Source organism: Leptodactylus fuscus, chromosome 5 (assembly GCF_031893055.1).
Source record: "Leptodactylus fuscus isolate aLepFus1 chromosome 5, aLepFus1.hap2, whole genome shotgun sequence".
In the NCBI taxonomy this organism is placed as follows: Eukaryota; Metazoa; Chordata; class Amphibia; order Anura; family Leptodactylidae; genus Leptodactylus; species Leptodactylus fuscus.
This window is the reverse complement of record NC_134269.1, coordinates 30320830-30343661: the sequence shown is the minus strand read 5'-3', so window position 1 is coordinate 30343661 and position 22832 is coordinate 30320830. Positions and strand designations below refer to the sequence as shown.

At 46.0% G+C, this 22832-nt stretch overlaps 1 protein-coding gene across 2 annotated transcripts in view; it reads right to left on the bottom strand.

The window, feature by feature from the left end:
- The window catches only part of LOC142202575 (RING finger protein 112-like), a 37199-nt gene that overhangs the window by 7770 nt on the left and 6597 nt on the right, over nt 1-22832 (bottom strand). Inside the window, exons 2-9 of one of the 2 annotated variants that reach the window (XM_075272763.1) lie at nt 13300-13465; nt 10459-10641; nt 8456-8593; nt 8220-8324; nt 6162-6212; nt 3841-3885; nt 3237-3323; nt 1305-1428 (exon numbers count right to left, since the gene is read on the bottom strand). In XM_075272763.1, the coding sequence (XP_075128864.1) occupies nt 1305-1428; nt 3237-3323; nt 3841-3885; nt 6162-6212; nt 8220-8324; nt 8456-8593; nt 10459-10641; nt 13300-13465 (899 nt within the window). The remainder of the gene's footprint in view (nt 1-1304; nt 1429-3236; nt 3324-3840; nt 3886-6161; nt 6213-8219; nt 8325-8455; nt 8594-10458; nt 10642-13299; nt 13466-22832) is intronic. The other variant, XM_075272764.1, reaches the window with a different exon arrangement.

The following is a 22832-nucleotide window of genomic DNA, read 5'->3' as shown; positions in this document are numbered from 1 at the left end:
ATGTCCCCCCTCCATGTGCATTCAGTTGAACTGCCCCCTACATCTGCCCCTAATTCCCCCCTCTTACACACGCTGTCTCCTCTCTTCTTTATTATCCAGCAGCCTCCATTGCCAGCAGCTTGCAGTAAGCACACAGTCCCGTGTGGCTCCGCCCACTAACGAGTCATAGCCTATCCGGGTGATAAGCTGTGATGATGTCATCACAGGTCCCTGAACAAACTTCCAAAAGCTATGCAGGCCGGATAGAAGCAGTCAGAGGGCCCGTGGGCCGTACATTGCCCAGGTCTGCCTTAAAGTGTCAGCTGTGAGCATGAACTTGGACATTGAGATTTCTGACATTTCTAGTCAAACTGTGGCTGGGTCTTGTCTTATCAGTCGCTTATTAGTCAAAGAGCCATTCAGAGTGCTGCCTATTGCCAATCCAGAGCTGAAGTGGAGTATTTAAATCTAACATTGAGATTTGCCACTTGCCTGTGATTACGTTTTCTGGCCCTATGTTCTCAAATCTTGGCGTTTTCTGTATAGTTATAATAGAATTAGAAAGTCTGGAGAGGAAAACTCTGAACTTTCTGTGAAGAAAACTGCGGAAAAATACGTGATGTGTTTCTTAGCGTTTTTTGGTTTTTTTTGCAGTGATTCTCTGTGTGGGGTCTTAACCTTAAACAGACATGTCATGAGAGCTGTTCTCTTTAACAAAGGTGACCAGCGCTGTCCAAAATTGATTGTAAAGCAGCAGGTCTGGACACATTGTGCAACTAAACTGATTTGACTTGGAACTGCTCCATAGGCCATTGTCCAAGTGAGTACTGCTTAGATGCTGCAGTCACAATTGACTGCAGCATCTAAAGTGGTTAGCAGCCACAAAGTACAATGAGCAAAATTAAAAAAAATGAAATTAAAAATACAATTAAAAAGTTCTGCAGTCTGTATACTCATAAGAACCTACACAATAAACTTATTTGGAATTATTTTTTTCAGGCAAGCTTTTATATAATTTGTAAGCTGATGGCTGGCAAAATAATGGAGGGGGTGTATATCTCGCCCAGACTACTCAGGTGGGCAAGATGAGAGAAAGTCCAGGAATAACTTGTTCTCAGCAGACAGCTTTTGTCTGCTGAGCATTTTTGTTACATGCTCAGTATTGTGCTGGATTTTTTAGGAATGGCAGGTAGGATTGGCAGTGGGACCTGTCATTCCACACCCCTCCAGTCCACACATTGTGGATGTTTCTGCAGCACGTCAGCTGCTGTGTAGCTGCAAAAAGCTACATAGAAAAATAATGTGAATAGAGAAACCATCATTACCTTTAAGTCTTCCTTCTTCGCTCCTAGGGATTTTATTGCCTGGTTGTGGCATCAAGTAGCATTTATGAGAACAATGTTCAAGAACCTCCAAAAATGTGCAGTCCTTGTATCTTTTCTTCATCTTCTGTTCAACAAAACATAACAAAAGTCTTTATAGTCATAAACTTAATTTAGTTCAATTTGTCCAGTTTAGAAATTTCATATTCCTTGAATGGGACAAAGCTGCAATACAAGGCAGACTTTTCAGACCCCAGGGTATAATAATCGATGACCCAGGGGAAGATACAAACATAAAAAACACTGTTACTTACCTCTCCTGGGCTCCAGCGCACTCCCTGCTAATGTCGCCCATCTTCAATGATGGAAGAGACATCACTTCAGTCGGAGATTGTGTTGTGACACATAAGGACACAAGCCCCGGCCCACATGACGTCACCAAGCCTTCCAGAGCTAGGAAAGGTAAGTAACAGCGTTGTTTTATGTTCCCTCACCTCTCCTTGGCCGCCGATCATTATACTTGAAGGTCTGAAAAGAGCCCCCCCCCCCTGAATATAATGATAGTGATTGTGAGCAGTGGTGTAACTACGGCCATAGCAGCAGAGGCAGCTGCCACAGGGCCCGGGACATTAGGGGCCCGGTGACAGCCGCTACCGCTGCTATCATTATACTCGGGGGTCTATGATTAAGGGGGGCTGCCCCCCGAAACGCGTTAGTGAAGCGATTTTATTTTCACGTGTGTTTTCTGTCTGACTGCTTGCTCTATGGTCTATCTATTTTTTAAGAAGATTTGATGAAATAAAGAATTGAAGATTTTAGAATTCGGAGTGTTGCAAATTCATCGTTGCCTCAGTATTGTGTTTCCATAATACTGTGTGCAGGGGCAACTATGGGGGATAATACTGTTTTCAGGGGCCACTAAGGGACATAATACTATGTACAGGGGCCACTATGGGACATAATACTGTGTGCAGGGGCCACTATGGGACATAATACTGTGTGCAGGGGCCACTATGGGACATAATACTGTGTGCAGGGGCCACTATGGGGTATAATACTGTGTGCAGGGGCCACTATGGGGTATAATACTGTGTGCAGGGGCAACTATGGGGGATAATACTCTGTGCAGGGGCAACTATGGGGGATAATACTGTGTGCAGGGGCCACTATGGGGGATAATACTGTGTGCAGGGGCCACTAAGGGACATAATACTGTTTGCAGGGGCCACTAAGGGACATAATACTGTGTGCAGGGGCCACTAAGGGACATAATACTGTGTGCAGGGGCCACTAAGGGACATAATACTGTGTTAAGGGGCCAATATGGGGCATAATAGAACACGCAGAAATGCGTAGGAGGGGTCGGTCGAGGTCTTCGGCGTCGGTCAGGGGGCCCCATGTCAAAAGTTAGCCACCATTCCTAGTTACGCCACTGATTGTGGGGTTCGCAGGCCCGCGGCCTTACTTAAAGATCCTGGCTCCTGCAGAGGGGAAGCATCGGCGGCCATGAGCAGGTGCCAGGATTGGTAAGTAAATAGGGCCCGTTACCTGCTGGAGTTACTCCAGTTACTCCAGCAGGTGATGGCCTATTACAAAAAAAAAATTTGCAGCGGTAGCGACTTCTGCTGGGCCCCTAATGTCCCGGGCCCTGTGGCAGCCGGTAGTTACGCCCCCAAAAGACACTGCTACTAGGTCTATGTTGTATGAAAGAGAGAGAGTCATGTTTATATATCCAACATCCGCCATACTATCATGGCAGATGTCGGGAAGCAATGATACTTGACAGTCACATAAATTTCAGTTCAGTACGCATTACCGGGCAGTTCATTACTAAATTCTTAGAATTCTTGGACTCTTATATGGCAGACTAAAGCAATTTTATTGAATATTTTGTGTAAATGTAATAAAATGATGAATGAACATAAAACTGCCAACCTCAATTTCAGCTTTGATGTAGGCTTCAGCATCACTTGATCCACATTTGTTTGGGTCATACCAATTCCGAACCAAGAAATCAAAGTACTGAAATAAAATAAGAAAAAAAAGTGACAAAACAAAATAAAATAGGATTACCGGTTCTTCCTATGGTTTTCTACTATTGATCCTCTCTCAAGTTGTTAAAAAGAGCAGGGGCTATGGTTTGGTATGATAGTAGTTCTATCTGTCTACAGAGCATGACTACCATCAATTTAGTCTAAAAAATATTGGGGCAGATTTATTAAAACTGGTGTTTTGTTTGTCAGTCTTAATAAAGGCCCTGACTGGCCTGAACACGACACCCTGTGCATTGTAGGGTAAGTAGGAAAACAGTAAAGTCGGAACATAATTGATATCCATTTGCCTTTCATGCCTTTCGTGAGCCCATTTATTTCCTACAGTGAGCCATAGAAAATAATGCACCAGTATCTTCTTACATGTGCATCACTGTTACTATGCACAACTTTTCAGATAACATGCAGATTCTAATTATTATGTTATATATAACTAGATCTGTAGGAGCTCGTGCAAACTTTATTTTTGCCATTATATCGTACTTTACCTTTAAACTTTTCCGTTCCTTACAGTCAATTTCATCACAGTAAATCTGGAAAATAACAGAAATTATTACCATAAATGCAAGTAATGTAAAAAGCACATTGGTGGTACCTTGCACAGATGATTCTACAGTTTCCAAATATACCTCTGTTATTCAGTATTGGAGACCCATTTCCATGTAATGTCTGGTTCACATTTGTGTTTGGTATTCCGTCTGGGGGAGACCGACTCCTCCGAATGGAATACCGTATGCATTGGCAAGCGGAGAGCTTATGAGAGCACAAGGACCCCATAGACTATAATTGGGTCCGTGTACTTTCCGCACGGTGTCTGCACGGAACATGCAGACAGAAAAGTACTTTGTGATCTACTTTCATGTCCGCATGACTTGTGCGAGCAGCACGCGGAAAGCACACGGACTCCATTATAGTCTACGGGGTCCATTTGCTTTCACTGCTCACCACTTGTCAATGTATTCAGTATTCTGTGCACTCCCCAAACGGATTAGCAAACGCAGATGTGAACCAGGCCTTAGCTCTACTGTAGATTCCCAAGCAAAGCACTTTACCCTCATTTGCATAACAATACAACAGCGATTTATGTGTAAATGGGGCTTCAAAGCTGAATAACAGAGATATACAGTCCTATGAAAAAGTTTGGGCACCCCTATTAATCTTAATCATTTTTAGTTCTAAATATTTTGGTGTTTGCAACAGCCATTTCAGTTTGATATATCTAATAACTGATGGACACAGTAATATTTCAGGATTGAAATGAGGTTTATTGTACTAACAGAAAATGCGCAATATGCATTAAACCAAAATTTGACCGGTGCAAAAATATGGGCACCTCAACAGAAAAGTGACATTAATATTTAGTAGATCCTCCTTTTGCAGAGATAACAGCCTCTAGTCGCTTCCTGTAGCTTTTAATCAGTTCCTGGATCCTGGATGAAGGTATTTTGGACCATTTCTTTCTACAAAACAATTCAAGTTCAGTTAAGTTTGATGGTCGCCGAACATGGACAGCCCGCTCTCAAATGATCTGAAAACAAAGATTGTTCAACATAGTTGTTCAGGGGAAGGATACAAAACGTTGTCTCAGAGATTTAACCTGTCAGTTTCCACTGTGAGGAACATAGTAAGGAAATGGAAGACCACAGGGACAGTTCTTGTTAAGCCCAGAAGTGGCAGGCCAAGAAAAATATCAGAAAGGCAGAGAAGAAGAATGGTGAGAACAGTCAAGGACAATCCACAGACCACCTCCAAAGAGCTGCAGCATCATCTTGCTGCAGATGGTGTCACTGTGCATCGGTCAACTATACAGCGCACTTTGCACAAATAGAAGCTGTATGGGAGAGTGATGAGAAAGAAGCCGTTTCTGCACGTACGCCACAAATAGAGTTGCCTGAGGTATGAAAAAGCACATTTGGACAAGCCGGCTTCATTTTGGAAACAAAGATTGAGTTGTTTGGTTATAAAAAAAGGCGTTATGCATGGCGTCCAAAAAGAAACAGCATTCCAAGAAAAACACTTGCTACCCACTGTAAAATTTGGTGGAGGTTCCATCATGCTTTGGGGCTGTGTGGCCAATGCCGGCACCGGGAATCTTGTTAAAGTTGAGGGTCGCATGGATTCCACTCAGTATCAGCAGATTCTTGAGAATAATGTTCAAGAATCAGTGACGAAGTTGAAGTTACGCCGGGGATGGATATTTCAGCAAGACAATGATCCAAAACACCGCTCCAAATCAACTCAGGCATTCATGCAGAGGAACAATTACAATGTTCTGGAATGGCCATCCCAGTCCCCAGACCTGAATATCATTGAACATCTGTGGGATGATTTGAAGCGGGCTGTCCATGCTCGGCGACCATCTAACTTAACTGAACTTGAATTGTTTGTCCAAAATACCTTTATCCAGGAACTGATTAAAAGCTACAGGAAGCGACTAGAGGCTGTTATCTTTGCAAAAGGAGGATCTACTAAATATTAATGTCACTTTTCTGTTGAGGTGCCCATACTTTTGCACCGGTCAAATTTTGGTTTAATGCATATTGCACATTTTCTGTTAGTAAAATAAACCTCATTTCAATCCTGAAATATTACTGTGTCCATCAGTTATTAGATATATCAAACTGAAATGGCTGTTGCAAATACCAAAATATTTAGAACTAAAAATGATTAAGATTAATAGGGGTGCCCAAACTTTTTCATAGGACTGTATTTGGAAACTGTAGAGTCATCTTTACAAGGTACTGGGATTAGGTTTATAACAGATTTACTACTGACAGACTCCCTTTAGGTAATTCTTATTTTTACTCACCTCAAGATAGTCAATATCTGATTCCTTTATGGTGGAATTGACATTGTACACCTGGAACAACACAAAAGCAAGACAAGTGATACACACATTGGGGTTCTTATACTTTGGTGTTTTGCTGTACATTATCATTCACATGTAGCTGTATAGCTTTAGGTTATTTATTGCCTATGGGTATAGTGTCTATTATCTATAACAGTCGTTTTGTCCTTTATTGTTAGAAATCTCCATCTGGTATCAATGTTCTATATGTCTTGAGATTTCTGTGTAGCTCATCATTGCCCGGGTTCAGTGACACACACCAACCAATAGGGCCCAGTTCACATCTGCGTTCGGTATTCTGTTAGGGGAGTCCGCTTGGGGACACCCCCCCCCCCGAATGTAAACCTATACGTCTTAAAAAGCGGTTAGCTAAGAAACCACACGGACCCCTTAGGCTGCATTCACACGGAGTAAACGCTGGCGTTTTTTGTGTGTTTTTTGCACATAGCGCCGCGTTTACGCCGCGTAGCGTCGCGTTAACGCCGCGTATACGCCGCGTTAACGCCGCGCTATTTAGCGGTGGCGTTGCCCGGCGTTAACGCGGCGTATACGTGGCGTTAACGCGACGCTACGCGGCGTAAACGCGGCGCTATGTGCAAAAAACACACAAAAAACGCCAGCGTTTACTCCGTGTGAATGCAGCCTTAGACTATAATGAGGACCTTGTGGTTTCCACATGAAACATGCAGAGAGAAAAGTGCTGCTTGCAGTAATCCCAACTGTGATTTCAACCGGTGATTAGGGTTGAGCCGATCTTGACTTTTCAGGATCGATTTTAAAATCCGATTTCCGATCATTTTTCATTCGAACCCGATCTCAATCCCAATTCCGATTCCAATGCAAGTCAATGGGATTTTTTTATTAATTGGAGATCGGATTTTAAAAGCAATCCTACCCCCTAGTGTCCACTTACCTCCAGAGATGGCTGGTCCTGTGCACCGTGCCTTCATTCTACGTCTCGCTGCTGCTCCACGCTGCTTTTCTTCCTTCGCTGCCCCCTCCCTGCCAGGTTAGGAGAGTGTGGGCGGGTTAGGAGAGTGTGGGCGGATACTGGGAGGGGAGATGTCACGTCTCCCCGCCCTGTACCCGCCCACACTCTAAGCCACAAGCCCCGCCTACCTAGCGCTTTAAACACTAACATGGGAGGAGGGGCAGTGAGGCAAGAAGAAGGAGGGCACTGGAGCAGCCATCTCTAGAGGTAAGTAGCTGCTAGAGATTTAGTTTAGCCTTCCATTCGAATGAATGGAGGCAGCCGGCGCGCAGGGGGTTAAGGCTGTGTGTCGGCTGCTTCCATTCATTCCTATGGAACTGCAGCGAAGCCTTCACACTGAGTATACATCGTATACTCAGTGTGAAGGCTAAGCAATGCATTGTGGGAAAAATCACCGATCTCGATCCCACATAAAAAGATCGTGTTCGGAATTCCGATGGCGATCGTGAAATTTTCTCGATCGCCGATCGGAATCCGATCTTTTCCGAACACGATCGCTCAACCCTACCGGTGATATCTCCGGATATAAGTTAGATACCACTGTCACCTTCGAGTCATAGTAAAGGACTCTGTGGGGGCCGTATCATCACTTCCAGGACTCCTCCTCCAAAGTGCAAAGGTCACACCAAATATTGATGGGATTTAGATTTCTCTTTTCTTCATTCACATCATTTTGTTAATTGACAAAAATAAACTATTAAGCCTATTTCTGAAACCATTGTACATATATACTGTAAGAGGTTAAAAGCTTAGTCCTATTAACTAATAAGGCTTTACGGCCATTGTAGAGGACGGTGTTCGGCTTTTGATTCCTTTCACTTTTTCCAAGATCTCCCTTCCCATTGGACCAAAAATGATCACAAACCAAATACCAATCCATCCATTTTTCTGGCTGCCATGTAATATCCCACATCACCTCCAGAAAAATGTCTGGCCAACTGCACCAAGGCCACCTGATCGCCAGTGATCCATATGGGACATCCACTTTGATGATACGTACCACCATTGCTAATATAAAGGTTACTTACAAGGTGTGAGCTGAGGAGGAGGGTTAACCGGCACATCTTTATGTTGGACTTTTTATCACCTTCTATATCCATGGAACCTTCTGTGTCCAATAGAAATACCGCTATCTGCAGAGATAAGGATAGGAGGCGCTGTTACACACCACTATACTGCATAGTCTTGGAGGACACCTATCAACCTGGCTGGACCTCAGAATAGATGTAGCCCATCCATATGGAAAATAAAGCGTATAACTTACTTTCTGTCCATTTTTCTCTAAAATGAAGGGTTTACTCCAGATCCAAATCCCACAAGTAACTTTGTCTGCGCCTGGTTTCCAAGGAAAGCCCTTCAATATCTCATCTTCTGCTCCAAGATCAAATTCATTAGTTGTCTCCTACAAATATAAATAAGAATACATGGAAATAACCTCTTTAATCACTAAGGTAAACGTATATGTTGTCATATGGTCCAATATCCAATGTGAGCCAACCATCCAAAACCTAGTTATAGGAGAATAATACGGGTTAAACCTCATCACTTGTTTCCAACATGACTGTATGCTGAGGGTTTTTATAAAAGTGCTGGACCCTATACCAAACCTTTGAACGAACCTCTCCCCCACCCAGGTATTTATCACAACCCCCACCCCACTGAAGAGTTTTCCTGTCCTGTGACCCATAACCACTGATCCCTTAATCTAGCACAGTGCCAATGGAGGTTTTCCTCCTCTGTCACACTGAACTCCTTCTATTGATAGCCAGCATAATGCGGGGGGTGCTTGGTCTCATTGTAGTTTCATGGCTGCTATGGTGTGGGGCAGGGGTCCTCAAACTTTTCAAACAGGGGGCCAGTTCACTGTCCCTCAAACATATAATACTGTGGGGTGAGGGGCGTACCGAGGTGCATATAGTACAGTGGGGTGGGGGGCATACTGAAGAGTATGTAATACAGTGGGGGGGGTTACTGAGCAGCATATCATACAGTGTGGGGGGGTACTGAGCAGTATATAATACAGTGGGAGGGTACTGAGGACTATATAATACAGAGGGGGGGTGATGCTGAGGAGTATATAATACAGTGGGGTGGGGGGGTGTACTGAGGAGCATATAAGACAGTGGGGTGGGGGGGTGTACTGAGGAGCATATAATACTGTAGGGTGGGGGGGCGTACTGAGGTGCATATAATACAGTGGGTTGGGGGTTTACTGAAGAGTATATAACACAGTGGGGGGGGGGGGTTACTGAGGAGCATATCATACAGTGGGGGGGTACTGAGCAGTATATAATACAGTGGGAGGGTACTGAGGACTATATAATACAGAGGGGGTGATGCTGAGGAGTATATAATACAGTGGGCTGAGGGGCGTACTGAGGAGCATATAAGACAGTAGGGTGGGGGTGTGTACTGAGGAGCATATAATACTGTTTGGTGGGGGTGTACTGAGGAGCATATAATACTGTGTGGTGGGGGGTGTACTGAGGAGCATATAATACTGTGTGCTGGGGGGTGTACTGAGGAGCATATAATACTGTGTGTTGGGGGGTGTACTGAGGAGCATATAATACAGTGGGGTGGGGGGTGTACTGAGGAGCATATAATACTGTGTGGTGGGGGGTGTACTGAGGAGCATATAAGACAGTGAGGTGGAGGGGTGTACTGAGGAGCATATAATACTGTGGGGTGGGGGGTGTACTGAGGAGCACTGATTCCAGCACAGTTGGAATTTTTTCTCTAGCTCCACCATTCCTGAGCAATCAGTGCTGTTAGTTTGGGTACCTGATATGCTAACTAGCTCTGACACGGTCCATTTCTGATTAGAGGATATACATAAATCATGATACGAGGTGGATATGTATGCCCGATAAAGCATGAAACGCGTAGCATGCATTTTACAGCTAACTTTTAATAATTGTTGGGTTATTTGCTGTTTTTCAGTCTTTCACTGATTTATTAAAGCGAAGTTACTTTTTATCTTTTTTAATGGTTTGGCGGTTGTTGTACAGAACCCGGCCTGATAGTAACTGGTTTGCTCATCTCTATCCATTAATAGTTCTAGTTTCTTGGTAGCAGAGGAATAACCTGAAGCTCCTGGGATCTAATGTGAAATCTGTAACAGGGCCCTCACCTATATGATACTGGTGTCAGACAGGCTTTTGGGGTCCCTCAGGTACCCCTCGAAATCAACGTGCAACTGCATTGTCTTCACCTCTTTTATCTTTATGAAGAAACTTCCACTAGAACAATGTAATGTCCTCTCACCTGGCTTTGAAGGGCTTTCACTATGTAATTCATTAGGAATGATTTTCCTGTACGCCACTCTCCAACCACACTGATCAGGTAGACGGGGTATTCTTCAATCTGTCGATGCAGGAAACACCTGTGCAGGGCGCTCTTGTGTAGATGGAGCAGACCACTCTCATCAATACTTACTAACTGCAGGGCCTGAAGAAATAAGGAGGAGGTTAGATTTCACAAGATCACACGAGAGTCGTATTGGAGCAGATAACATTAAAAGAGAACCTGTAAGGTGATTTCTGCTGCAGAATATTACAGAGGGAGAAAAGCTGATCTCTGTGATATATAGTATATGATAGAGGGAGAGAAGCTGAGCTCTGTGATATATAGTATATAATAGAGGAGAGAAGCTGAGCTCTGTGATATATAGGATAGAGGAGAGAAGCTGAGCTCTGTGATATATAGGGTTATATGATAGAGGGAGAGAAGCTGAGCTCTGTGATATATAGTATATGAGAGAGGAGAGAAGCTGAGCTCTGTGATATATAGGATAGAGGAGAGAAGCTGAGCTGTGATATATAGGATTATATGATAGAGGAGAGAAGCTGAGCTCTGTGATATATAGGGTTATATGATAGAGGAGAGAAGCTGAGCTCTGTGATATATAGGGTTATATGACAGAGGGAGAAAAGCTGATCTCTGTGATATATAGTATATGATAGAGGGAGAGAAGCTGAGCTCTGTGATATATAGGTTATATGATAGAGGAGAGAAGCTGAGCTCTGTGATATATAGGGTTATATGATAGAGGGAGAGAAGCTGAGCTCTGTGATATATAGGGTTATATGATAGAGGAGAGAAGCTGAGTTCTGTGATATATAGGGATATATGATAGAGGAGAAAAGCTGAGCTCTGTGATATATAGGTTATATGATAGAGGAGAGAAGCTGAGCTCTGTGATATATAGGGATATATGATAGAGGAGAGAAGCTGAGCTCTGTGATATATAGGGTTATATGATAGAGGAGAGAAGCTGAGCTCTGTGATATATAGGGTTATATGATAGAGGAGAGAAGCTGAGCTCTGTGATATATAGGATAGAGGAGAGAAGCTGAGCTCTGTGATATATAGGGTTATATGATAGAGGGAGAGAAGCTGAGCTCTGTGATATATAGTATATGATAGAGGAGAGAAGCTGAGCTCTGTGATATATAGGATAGAGGAGAGAAGCTGAGCTGTGATATATAGGATTATATGATAGAGGAGAGAAGCTGAGCTCTGTGATATATAGGGTTATATGATAGAGGAGAGAAGCTGAGCTCTGTGATATATAGGGTTATATGATAGAGGAGAGAAGCAGAGCTCTGTGATATATAGGGTTATATGATAGAGGAGAGAAGCTGAGCTCTGTGATATATAGGGTTATATGACAGAGGGAGAAAAGCTGATCTCTGTGATATATAGTATATGATAGAGGGAGAGAAGCTGAGCTCTGTGATATATAGGTTATATGATAGAGGAGAGAAGCTGAGCTCTGTGATATATAGGGTTATATGATAGAGGAGAGAAGCTGAGCTCTGTGATATATAGTATATGATAGAGGGAGAGAAGCTGAGCTCTGTGATATATAGGGTTATATGATAGAGGAGAGAAGCTGAGTTCTGTGATATATAGGGATATATGATAGAGGAGAGAAGCTGAGCTCTGTGATATATAGGTTATATGATAGAGGAGAGAAGCTGAGCTCTGTGATATATAGGGTTATATGATAGAGGAGAGAAGCTGAGTTCTGTGATATATAGGGATATATGATAGAGGAGAGAAGCTGAGCTCTGTGATATATAGGGTTATATGATAGAGGAGAGAAGCTGAGCTCTGTGATATATAGGGTTATATGATAGAGGAGAGAAGCTGAGCTCTGTGATATATAGGGTTATATGATAGAGGAGAGAAGCTGAGCTCTGTGATATATAGGGTTATATGATAGAGGAGAGAAGCTGAGCTCTGTGATATATAGGGTTATATGATAGAGGAGAGAAGCTGAGCTCTCTGATATACAGGTCTTTATGATTTGGAGAAGGATTCCTAGGAGACACAATGAGAGTCCTGCTTACGTCACCCACACTGGAATTGACTATGATGGTCTTAATAAATCAGACACATCTTACTCTGGCATAGAGGAAATCCAGGCTGGTGTAGCATATGCCACTCCAGTAAGTGATCTCCATACAACAGTTTCCTACAATCCATGGGGTTAGTATAAAGCAGATATCTAAATTCTTTTAACAGAACTAAAACAAGATGACTCCATAATCATGAAGGGAAAACGCAACCCATTCCCAATATTTGCTGAACATGTGCGTCATAAAAGGAAAGGAGCTAAGGAGTTCCTGCAGGAACAGCTGGGATGGCGATAACTCCATTCCCTTCTATTAAACCTCTATGATGGCGCAGCATCAATATTCGCTGTTGTATCAGATTGGTTTATGGAGGGAGGGGGCTCCTTTTTTTAACCTCATTCCTTTTTAAAAAATAGGAACATCAAAAGTCAAAAAGTCATCAGTACCAATAAAAAGTGCAGCTTGTCCCACAAAAAACAAGCCGTGATAAAGCTGGCACAACAGAAAAATACTAATACCGTGGGACTTAACTTTAAATTCTACACAATCTGGGGCTGGGCGGCTGTAAATTACTCAGGTTTTGGGGCCCATAACCTTCCTGCGCAATGGTGTGCCTACAGTTTATTGGTCCAAAACTGCTCGTCAGGTTTTCTTAACTGGAAGGACTTGGTCCAACCATGAGTGCAATTTTTGTAAGTCATTTTGGGGGAATTTTTTATGTTGTGTCTGCCCAGAATATTCTAACCTCATTTGCTTTGTCTTGGTAGATGCATGATGGACAGTTGTATCCAAATTTCCCTTTGGTATCTCGATATTCGGAGTAGCAACTCCAGCAGAAGGTGTGCCCGCAGCGTATGGTGGCAGGTTCCTTCGTCTCTTCGTTGCATAGCGGGCATATAGGATTGAGTCTCCTGTTGCAAAATATTAATTTCAGATGATTAAATTTCATATTTTTTTCCCAATAATACCCAAAAGATCAACTTCTTTCATATATGGCTCATCTTCCCTGCTCTTCAACTCCACTTCTAGCTTGTGAGATCAACTATTGTATAGATCTATAATTTGACAACCAGATTTGCCAATCCAGAAATGAGCTCTGAGCAGTTGTCAATTCCCTTCCCCCACTCCTCAACAGTGAGCAGAAGAGAAGAAACTTTCAGTGTTAAAGGGAGTTTGCCAGGCTGTCCTCTAGAGCGTCACCTATTTAGGGATGATTGACATTTTCAGACTCTATCAAGTCTATCAGGCCCCGCCCCCAGTGCACTTACAGGTTGATTTGCATATCCATAAAAAGTATCTTTGCATTGTTTCTTCGTTTTATGGCCACAAAGGTATGATTCTGCTCCAATAAAAGGACTCAGTGCAGTACTAGTATTGGTTGGAACCTGACAGACTCCCTTTAAAATCAGACTGCAAGTGCACTGAGGGCGGGGCCTGATTGCCAGATTTGTCTACAGACAGTTGGAAGTGCTCTGATTCTCCTCTAGAATGTCTGACTAGATATATACCGTGGTCATAGTCGGGCCAACATGCATCTGGCCTGATGTGTCCCGGTAACAGTGGCGTAACTACCGCCACAGCAGCAGACGCAGCTGCCACAGGGCCCGGGACATTAGGGGCCCGGTGACAGCCGCTACCGCTGCTATCATTATACTCGGGGGTCTTTTTGGACCCCCGAGTATAATGATTGGCTGACCGGGAGAGGTAAGAAACATAATAAACACTGTTACTTACCTCTCCACGATCCGGGCAGGTAAGAAACATCAGTTTTTTATTCCCCCGGGTCTCCGATTATTATACTCTCGGGTCTGAAAAGACCCCAGAGTATAATAATTGTTTGTGGGTGTCCACTATGGGGTATAATATTGTGTGCAGGGGCCACTATGGGGACAAAATACTGTGTGCAGGGGCCAATATGGGGGATAATACTGTGTGCAGGGGCAACTATGGGGGATAATACTGTGTGCAGGGGCAACTATGGGGGATAATACTGTGTGCAGGGGCCACTATGGGGTATAATACTGTGTGCAGGGGCCACTATGGGGGATAATACTGTGTGCAGGGGCCACTATGGGGGATAATACTGTGTGCAGGGGCCACTATGGGGGATAATACTGTGTGCAGGGACCACTATGGGGACATAATACTGTGTGCAGGGGCAACTATGGGGGATAATACTGTGTGCAGGGGCCACTATGGGGTATAATACTGTGTGCAGGGGCCACTATGGGGACAAAATACTGTGTGCAGGGGCCACTATTCCCCCGGGTCTCCAATTATTATACTCTGGGGTCTGAAAAGACCCCAGAGTATAATAATTGTTTATGGGTGTCCACTATGGGGGATAATACTGTGTGCAGGGGTTACTATGGGGGATAATACTGTGTGCAGGACCCACTATGGGGGATAATACTGTGTGCAGGGGCCACTATGGGGGATAATACTGTGTGCAGGGGCCACTATGGGGGATAATACTGTGTGCAGGGGCCACTATGGCGGATAATACTGTTTGCAGGGGCCACTAAGGGACATAATCCTGTGTGCAGAGGCCACTAAGGGGTATAATACTGTGTGCAGGGGCCACTATGGGGGATAATACTGTGTGCAGGGGCCACTATGGGGGATAATACTGTGTGCAGGGGTCACTATGGGGGATAATACTGTGTGCAGGGGCCACTATGGGGGATAATACTGTGTGCAGGGGCCACTATGGGGACAAAATACTGTGTGCAGGGGCCAATATGGGGACATAATACTGTGTGCAGGGGCAACTATGGGGGATAATACTGTGTGCAGGGGCCACTATGGGGTATAATACTGTGTGCAGGGGCCACTATGGGGGATAATACTGTGTGCAGGGACCACTATGGGGACATAATACTGTGTGCAGGGGCAACTATGGGGGATAATACTGTGTGCAGGGGCCACTATGGGGTATAATACTGTGTGCAGGGGCCACTATGGGGACAAAATACTGTGTGCAGGGGCCACTATGGGGACATAATACTGTGTGCAGGGGCCACTATGGGGACATAATACTGTGTGCAGGGGCCACTATGGGGTATAATACTGTGTGCAGGATCCACTATTGGGGATAATACTGTGTGCAGGGGCCACTATGGGGGATAATACTGTGTGCAGGATCCACTATTGGGGATAATACTGTGTGCAGGGGCCACTATTGGGGATAATACTGTGTGCAGGGGCCACTATGGGGGATAATACTGTGTGCAGGGACCACTATGGGGACATAATACTGTGTGCAGGGGCAACTATGGGGGATAATACTGTGTGCAGGGGCCACTATGGGGTATAATACTGTGTGCAGGGGCCACTATGGGGACAAAATACTGTGTGCAGGGGCCACTATGGGGGATAATACTGTGTGCAGGATCCACTATTGGGGATAATACTGTGTGCAGGGGCCACTATGGGGGATAATACTGTGGGCAGGGGCCACTATGGGGGATAATACTGTGTGCAGGATCCACTATTGGGGATAATACTGTGTGCAGGGGCCACTATGGGGGATAATACTGTGTGCAGGAGCCACTATGGGGGATAATACTTTTTGGCTCTTCGCTTTGTATACTTGTGTTATATAACTTGGAACTGCTCTATGAGCTATTTACATATTGAAACCTTGTTTCGAACACTGTTTCCTTGCATGAATTCATTATGTACTCTTGGTAATTTTGAAGTACACGTCAGCCGGACAGGCTTTTTATAGTTGACCCATTTTATAAGTACTTTGCTCACATTCCTCTTGCTGTCTGGAGATCTCTAAATCCTTTTGTGTTTATTCTATATTTATATTCATTCTTTTAATTTAATGAGTTTATGCTCATGAACTATATACACATAATGGTAACCATTCCACTCTCCTCGTGTATGTATTCATGTAGATTACGCTCATTCATTTGGTTTCATACCATTATAGTTCTTTCTTTCTAGTCACTGTTTTTCAACTTTTATTGGGTCTTTTGACCTTTTTTATCACATACTTATTTAATGACTTTCCGTACAATATCTGCAATAGAGATGAGCGAACACTAAAATGTTCGAGGTTCGAAATTCGATTCGAACAGCCGCTCAATGTTCGTGTGTTCGAACGGGTTTCGAACCCCATTATAGTCTATGGGGAACATATACTCGTTAAGGGGGAAACCCAAATCCGTGTCTGGAGGGTCACCAAGTCCACTATGACACCCCAGGAAATGATGCCAACACCTCTGGAATGACACTGGGACAGCAGGGGAAGCATGTCTGGGGGCATCTAACACACCAAAGACCCTCTATTACCCCAACATCACAGCCTAACAACTACACACTTTACACACTCAATACCACCTCTCTGACAGTAGGAAAACACCTTGAAACGTGTATTTGGCACTTGCAGTGAGGAGAGCTTGTCACCAGCAGTGAATTTGGCCCTTGTAGTAAGTTGAGGTTGGCACCAACATTTGTTTTGAAAATCAGGGTGGATTGAGCCTCTAACCAGCAGAGTTTGGGCAAATTCATGGTGGAGGGAGCCTCTAAAAAACCCAGTTTGGACCAATTCATGGTGGAGGGAGCCTCTAACCAGCCCAGTTTGGGCAAATTCATGGTGGAGGGAGCCTCTAAAAAACCCAGTTTGGACCAATTCATGGTGGAGGGAGCCTCTAACCAGCCCAGTTTGGGCAAATTCATGGTGGAGGGAGCCTCTAAACAGCCCAGTTTGGGCAAATTCATGGTGGAGGGAGCCTCTAAACAGCCCAGTTTGGGCAAATTCATGGTGGAGGGAGCCTCTAACCAGCCCAGTTTGGACCAATTAATGGTGGAGGGAGCCTCTAACCAGCCCAGTTTGGGCAAATTCATGGTGGAGGGAGCCTCTAAACAGCCCAGTTTGGACCAATTCATGGTGGAGGGAGCCTCTAAAAAACCCAGTTTGGACCAATTCATGGTGGAGGGAGCCTCTAAACAGCCCAGTTTGGGCAAATTCATGGTGGAGGGAGCCTCTAACCAGCCCAGTTTGGACCAATTCATGGTGGAGGGAGCCTCTAACCAGCCCAGTTTGGGCAAATTCATGGTGGAGGGAGCCTCTAAACAGCCCAGTTTGGACCAATTCATGGTGGAGGGAGCCTCTAAAAAACCCAGTTTGGACCAATTCATGGTGGAGGGAGCCTCTAAACAGCCCAGTTTGGGCAAATTCATGGTGGAGGGAGCCTCTAACCAGCCCAGTTTGGACCAATTCATGGTGGAAGGAGCCTCTAAACAGCCAAGTTTTGGGAAATTCATGGTGGAGGGAGCCTCTAACCAGCCCAGTTTGGGCAAATTCATGGTGGAGGGAGCCTCTAAAAAACCCAGTTTGGACCAATTCATGGTGGAGGGAGCCTCTAACCAGCCCAGTTTGGACCAATTAATGGTGGAGGGAGCCTCTAAACAGCCAAGTTTGGACCAATTCATGGTGGAGGGAGCCTCTAAAAACCCCAGTTTGGACCAATTCATGGTGGAGGGAGCCTCTAACCAGCCCAGTTTGGGCAAATTCATGGTGGAGGGAGCCTCTAACCAGCCCAGTTTGGACCAATTAATGGTGGAGGGAGCCTCTAAACAGCCAAGTTTGGACCAATTCATGGTGGAGGGAGCCTCTAAAAACCCCAGTTTGGACCAATTCATGGTGGAGGGAGCCTCTAACCAGCCCAGTTTGGGCAAATTCATGGTGGAGGGAGCCTCTAAACAGCCCAGTTTGGACCAATTCATGGTGGAGGGAGCCTCTAACCAGCCCAGTTTGGGCAAATTCATGGTGGAGGGAGCCTCTAAAAAACCCAGTTTGGACCAATTCATGGTGGAGGGAGCCTCTAACCAGCCCAGTTTGGGCAAATTCATGGTGGAGGGAGCCTCTAAACAGCCCAGTTTGGGCAAATTCATGGTGGAGGGAGCCTCTAAACAGCCCAGTTTGGGCAAATTCATGGTGGAGGGAGCCTCTAACCAGCCCAGTTTGGACCAATTAATGGTGGAGGGAGCCTCTAACCAGCCCAGTTTGGGCAAATTCATGGTGGAGGGAGCCTCTAAACAGCCCAGTTTGGACCAATTCATGGTGGAGGGAGCCTCTAAAAAACCCAGTTTGGACCAATTCATGGTGGAGGGAGCCTCTAAACAGCCCAGTTTGGGCAAATTCATGGTGGAGGGAGCCTCTAACCAGCCCAGTTTGGACCAATTCATGGTGGAGGGAGCCTCTAACCAGCCCAGTTTGGGCAAATTCATGGTGGAGGGAGCCTCTAAACAGCCCAGTTTGGACCAATTCATGGTGGAGGGAGCCTCTAAAAAACCCAGTTTGGACCAATTCATGGTGGAGGGAGCCTCTAAACAGCCCAGTTTGGGCAAATTCATGGTGGAGGGAGCCTCTAACCAGCCCAGTTTGGACCAATTCATGGTGGAGGGAGCCTCTAAACAGCCAAGTTTTGGGAAATTCATGGTGGAGGGAGCCTCTAACCAGCCCAGTTTGGACCAATTCATGGTGGAGGGAGCCTCTAAACAGCCCAGTTTGGGCAAATTCATGGTGGAGGGAGCCTCTAAAAAACCCAGTTTGGACCAATTCATGGTGGAGGGAGCCTCTAAACAGCCCAGTTTGGACCAATTCATGGTGGAGGGAGCCTCTAAAAAACCCAGTTTGGACCAATTCATGGTGGAGGGAGCCTCTAAACAGCCCAGTTTGGGCAAATTCATGGTGGAGGGAGCCTCTAACCAGCCCAGTTTGGACCAATTCATGGTGGAGGGAGCCTCTAAACAGCCAAGTTTTGGGAAATTCATGGTGGAGGGAGCCTCTAACCAGCCCAGTTTGGACCAATTCATGGTGGAGGGAGCCTCTAAACAGCCCAGTTTGGGCAAATTCATGGTGGAGGGAGCCTCTAAAAAACCCAGTTTGGACCAATTCATGGTGGAGGGAGCCTCTAACCAGCCCAGTTTGGACCAATTAATGGTGGAGGGAGCCTCTAAACAGCCAAGTTTGGACCAATTCATGGTGGAGGGAGCCTCTAAAAACCCCAGTTTGGACCAATTCATGGTGGAGGGAGCCTCTAACCAGCCCAGTTTGGGCAAATTCATGGTGGAGGGAGCCTCTAACCAGCCCAGTTTGGACCAATTAATGGTGGAGGGAGCCTCTAAACAGCCAAGTTTGGACCAATTCATGGTGGAGGGAGCCTCTAAAAACCCCAGTTTGGACCAATTCATGGTGGAGGGAGCCTCTAACCAGCCCAGTTTGGGCAAATTCATGGTGGAGGGAGCCTCTAAACAGCCCAGTTTGGGCACATTCATGGTGGAGGGAGCCTCTAACCAGCCCAGTTTGGACCAATTAATGGTGGAGGGAGCCGCTAAACAGCCCAGTTTGGACCAATTCATGGTGGAGGGAGCCTCTAAAAACCCCAGTTTGGACCAATTCATGGTGGAGGGAGCCTCTAAAAAACCCAGTTTGGACCGATTCATGGTGGAGGGAGCCTCTAACCAGCCCAGTTTGGACCAATTAATGGTGGAGGGAGCCTCTAAACAGCCAAGTTTGGACCAATTCATGGTGGAGGGAGCCTCTAAAAACCCCAGTTTGGACCAATTCATGGTGGAGGGAGCCTCTAACCAGCCCAGTTTGGGCAAATTCATGGTGGAGGGAGCCTCTAAACAGCCCAGTTTGGGCACATTCATGGTGGAGGGAGCCTCTAACCAGCCCAGTTTGGACCAATTAATGGTGGAGGGAGCCGCTAAACAGCCCAGTTTGGACCAATTCATGGTGGAGGGAGCCTCTAAAAACCCCAGTTTGGACCAATTCATGGTGGAGGGAGCCTCTAAAAAACCCAGTTTGGACCAATTCATGGTGGAGGGAGCCTCTAACCAGCCCAGTTTGGACCAATTAATGGTGGAGGGAGCCTCTAAACAGCCAAGTTTGGACCAATTCATGGTGGAGGGAGCCTCTAAAAACCCCAGTTTGGACCAATTCATGGTGGAGGGAGCCTCTAACCAGCCCAGTTTGGGCAAATTCATGGTGGAGGGAGCCTCTAAACAGCCCAGTTTGGGCAAATTCATGGTGGAGGGAGCCTCTAACCAGCCCAGTTTGGACCAATTCATGGTGGAGGGAGCCTCTAAAAACCCCAGTTTGGACCAATTCATGGTGGAGGGAGCCTCTAACCAGCCCAGTTTGGGCAAATTCATGGTGGAGGGAGCCTCTAAACAGCCCAGTTTGGGCACATTCATGGTGGAGGGAGCCTCTAACCAGCCCAGTTTGGACCAATTAATGGTGGAGGGAGCCGCTAAACAGCCCAGTTTGGACCAATTCATGGTGGAGGGAGCCTCTAAAAACCCCAGTTTGGACCAATTCATGGTGGAGGGAGCCTCTAAAAAACCCAGTTTGGACCGATTCATGGTGGAGGGAGCCTCTAACCAGCCCAGTTTGGACCAATTAATGGTGGAGGGAGCCTCTAAACAGCCAAGTTTGGACCAATTCATGGTGGAGGGAGCCTCTAAAAACCCCAGTTTGGACCAATTCATGGTGGAGGGAGCCTCTAAACAGCCCAGTTTGGGCAAATTCATGGTGGAGGGAGCCTCTAAACAGCCCAGTTTGGGCACATTCATGGTGGAGGGAGCCTCTAACCAGCCCAGTTTGGACCAATTAATGGTGGAGGGAGCCGCTAAACAGCCCAGTTTGGACCAATTCATGGTGGAGGGAGCCTCTAAAAACCCCAGTTTGGACCAATTCATGGTGGAGGGAGCCTCTAAAAAACCCAGTTTGGACCAATTCATGGTGGAGGGAGCCTCTAACCAGCCCAGTTTGGACCAATTAATGGTGGAGGGAGCCTCTAAACAGCCAAGTTTGGACCAATTCATGGTGGAGGGAGCCTCTAAAAACCCCAGTTTGGACCAATTCATGGTGGAGGGAGCCTCTAACCAGCCCAGTTTGGGCAAATTCATGGTGGAGGGAGCCTCTAAACAGCCCAGTTTGGGCAAATTCATGGTGGAGGGAGCCTCTAACCAGCCCAGTTTGGACCAATTCATGGTGGAGGGAGCCTCTAAAAACCCCAGTTTGGACCAATTCATGGTGGAGGGAGCCTCTAAACAGCCCAGTTTGGGCAAATTCATGGTGGAGGGAGCCTCTAACCAGCAGAGTTGGTGGAAATCAGGGTGGAGGGAGCCTCTAACCAGCAGAGTTGGGGGAAATCAGGGTGGAGGGAGCCTAGTATTAGCAGAATTGTGCAACGCTTATGGTGGATGAGTATGAGGATGCGGAGGAATTGGAGAGGTTGAGTACAGACATGGAGTTTCATGTTGGGGTGCTTTACACAGGTGGGCACAAAAATGACGGCTCTACCCAGTGGTGGTTCATTTTTATCAAAGTGAGCCGGTCGGCACTCTCAGCTGACAGACGGGTGCGCTTGTCAGTGATGATGCCACCGGCTGCACTGAACACCCTCTCAGATAGGACGCTGGCGGCAGGACAGGACAGCACCTCCAAGGCATATAGGGCAAGTTCAAGCCACAGGTCCAACTTCGACACCCAATACGTGTAGGGCGCAGAGGGGTCGGAGAGGACAGGGCTGTGGTCGGAAAGGTATTCCCGCGACATGCGCCTATACTTCTCACGCCTGGTGACACTAGGACCCTCCGTGGCGGCACTTTGGCGAGGGGGTGCCATCAAGGTGTCCCAGACCTTAGACAGTGTGCCCCTCGTTTGTGTGGACCGGTGAGAACTTGGTTGCCTACTGGAGGAACTGCCCTCCCTTCCGCCAACGTCACATGCTGGAAACATCTCCATCATATTCTGCACCAATTGCCTGTGGCAAGCATTGATGCGATTGGCCCTCCCCTCTACCGGAATAAAAGACGAGATGTTGTTTTTATACCGGGGGTCAAGGATAGCAAAGATCCAGTACTGGTTGTCCTCCATGATTTTGACAATACGCTTGTCGGTTGTAAAGCACCCCAACATGAACTCAGCCATGTCTGCCACAGTGTTAGTTGGCATGACTCCTCTGGCCCCACCGGAAAGTTCAATCTCCATTTCCTCCTCATCCTCCATGTCTACCCATCCGCGCTGCAACAATGGGACGATTCGAAGTTGCCCGGAAGCCTCCTGTATCACCATCACATCATCGGACAACTCTTCTTCCTCCTCCTCCTCCTCCTCCTCCTCCTCCATTAAACGCAGTGAAGCGGACAGATGTGTGGACCTACTCTCCAGCTGTGACGGATCGGATGCTATCCCGAACTCCTCTGTGTGATCTGAGTTATCCCTGATGTCAATCAGGGATTCTCTCAGAA